Source organism: Arachis ipaensis, chromosome B8, assembly GCF_059453495.1.
Source record: "Arachis ipaensis isolate K30076 ecotype BB chromosome B8, ASM5945349v1, whole genome shotgun sequence".
NCBI lineage: Eukaryota > Viridiplantae > Streptophyta > Magnoliopsida > Fabales > Fabaceae > Arachis > Arachis ipaensis.
In genome coordinates, this window is record NC_142443.1 from 96,583,721 (window position 1) to 96,586,613 (window position 2,893).

Below are 2,893 nucleotides of genomic sequence, written 5' to 3' on the forward strand. Positions count from 1 at the left end.
AAAAACTACCTACAATGGCAACTCCAATCACTTATTAACCAAATCTAAAAGAGAGTGGAAAGAGTATACCATGGTGGGTGTCTCCTACCTAGCACTTTTAGTTTAAGTCCTTAAGTTGGACATTTGGAAGGCTCCTTGTTATAGTGGCTTATGCTTGTACTCATCTTGAAACTTTCACCAATGCTTGGACTTCAAGTAAGCTCCAAAATTCAAGATCAATGGCACCAAGCTTTGATGAAGTTCCACACAAGCTAAGGACTTCCAAAATTGATCTTCATATATTCCCGGATCCTAAATCTTATTTCTACACCCATCTTCAAGTTGATCATCACAATTCCAATTGGGTGAGAAGTGATCCGAATTCTCAAGTAAACACCAAAGCATCTTTCTAGACCCCTTTAGTTGAGAATTATACCAACTATTGCACTTAGACTTTAAGCTTCCAACCATAAGGAACCTTGATTGGCATTTCCACCCACTACTCAATTTCCTTTTGTTCTTAACCTCACAAAGAGCTCTAAGTTGCCCATCATTTTCAATCAAACCATATTCAAGTGGGAAAGTAAAGATTAGAGATAAGAATTTTACCCACTTGAATGTTATGTTGGATGGCGACTTAGGAAGGGACATCTCCAATGGTCTTGTAAGTTCCATTCCCTTGTGCTCTTCTTTGAATACCTCCACCTCTTGGCAAGTTTCTTCCACCTTCACCACTTGACAAGACTCTTCATGTCCAATTAGTTCCTCACCAACCTCTTCTAGCTCTTCTCCATTCTTCATATCACAACATGGAGGTAATGTGGAACTTGTCTCAACATCCACCTCAATTGCAAGAGGAGAAGATTCCTCAAATACCAAAGGATCATGTGTTGGTGTGGGCTCATCTCCAAGAGGAAGATTTGTTATTTGCTCACCTTCTTCCAATTCTTTATCATTCATTATATGCTTAGGAGGTTGCGCATTATCTCCCTCAACACCAAATTCAAGCTCATTGGAAGAAAGTTCAACAACTTCCACAAAATCATCAACAATGTCACTTGTTGTGGAAGTGCTCTCAAGTTTGAAATCCACCTCTTGTTTAACTTCCTCTAACTCTTCAACCACTTCTTCTTCTTCAACAATCTCTTCCTCCTCCACTTGTTGCAAGACATACCCCATCTCCTTGTCCTCATGTTGAGATTCTAAAATCTCCTTCATGCTCCTTTCCTCGGTTGATTTTTCACATTCATCCGTGGAGATGCTTTGCTTGTTGCATGAGTCCCATGAGTCCAAGTTGGCTTTAATTTTGGCAAAGTTAGCCTCGATAGCTTTATAATTCTTTTGGACTTCCTCTTGCTCCTTTTGATGGATTATTGCTTGAAGCCAATCCATTGCTTCCTTGAGATGATCCATTGGCTCTTGGATGGATGGATATGGGTGTTCTTCCATGGAGGGTTGTGGTAGAAAGGGGAGTTCATTTTGTGGTTGAAAGTTATCATACATGGGAGGTGATTCATCTTGGTAAGAATAGTGAGGTGGTGGTTCTTGAGGGTATTGGTGGTGGAATTGGGGTGGTTCTACATATGGTTCATATGGTTCATAAGGTGGTTGGTATAGTGGGTAAGGATTAGGGTCATATGGAAATGATTGGGGTAAGGGGCTTGTGAGTATGATGGTTCAAAATTATGTTGAGGAGGTTGTTCATAGGCATATGGTGGTGGTTGTTGACAATCACAATAAGGGTCACCACATCCATTAGATTGATATGCATTAGGATTAGAGTTATACCCATAAGAATCCGGAGGTTGTTGTTGCCAAGAAGGTTGATAAATCCCTTGAGGCTCCTCCCATCCTTGATTGCTCCATCCTTGATGCACATCTTCATTATAGCTCCCATTTTCTACAACATAATTTGAACCAAACTCATAGCCAAAGTGGTGAGAATTCAAAATAGCAAATAAAAACAAAAGCTAACAAAAATAAGCAACAAAGTCCTAAAGCTAACAAAAACTAACAAATAAGCAAAAAGAAACATATTCACAATATTCACAATAGCCAACTATATAACACCATTGCAACTCCCTAACAACGGCGCTATTTTGATTTAAGAAAATTGTCGTGTCGGTATAGAATTTCACACAAAATAAATTAATTCTCGTTGCAAGTATAGTTCTACACCAACAAAAATCCTCCCAATAAAAAATATTGGTTGTGTCACAGAGCCAACAAAAGAGCTATGCGGATCAGAGAAGGAAACCGTTGGAATTTGAAATGGGCGAGCATGTATTTCTAAAGGTTACTCCTACAACTGGGATCGGAAGGGCGATTAAGACAAAGGAGTTGAATCCGAGATTTATAAGACCGTTTGAGATTTTGAGGCGAATCGGGCCGGTGGCATATAAAGTAGTATTGCCACCGCATTTGTCTAACTTACATGATGTATTCCACGTGTCACAACTCCGTAAGTACATGTCAGATGTGGCTCATGTGTTAGAGCCTGAGTCGGTTGACCTAAAGGAGAACTTGACGTTTCAAGTAACACCGGTGCGGATTAACGACACTAGTGTGAAGAAATTGCGAAGAAAGGAAGTTCAATTGGTCAAAGTTGCTTGGAAGAGAGCAAGAGTGGAAGAGCATACTTGGGAATAGGAGTCTGAGATGTGGAAGGATTATCCCGAGCTATTCTCAAGTAATCACTAAATTTTGGAGACAAAATTTCTTATTTGGTAGGGAGAATGTAAGAACCGCGACAAATTAACTGCTTAATTAATTAAATTAAATTGCCCAAAATAGGATCTAAAAATTTTGAATGTTAATTAGAAAATTTAAATATGATTTTTGGACTCAGTAGATTTTTCTGAGTTGGAAAATGTAATTTTTTGCAAAAAATTGCGTAAAAATGCATACCGGTAAA

General features: G+C 38.9%; 1 protein-coding gene across 1 annotated transcript; it reads left to right on the top strand.

Moving 5' to 3' along the window:
* The first annotated feature begins 2,250 nt into the window (after positions 1 to 2,250).
* On the top strand, positions 2,251 to 2,628 carry LOC107611259 (GAG/POL/ENV polyprotein). The gene has a single exon (XM_016313208.1). It carries the CDS (start codon positions 2,251 to 2,253, stop codon positions 2,626 to 2,628), a length of 378 nt encoding a protein of 125 aa, XP_016168694.1.
* The last annotated feature ends 265 nt before the right edge of the window (positions 2,629 to 2,893 follow it).

Coding starts and splice junctions, on each gene's coding strand:
- LOC107611259 (XM_016313208.1), top strand. CDS start 2,251: ATGGGCGAGCATGTATTTCTAAAGGTTACTCCTACAACTGGGATCGGA.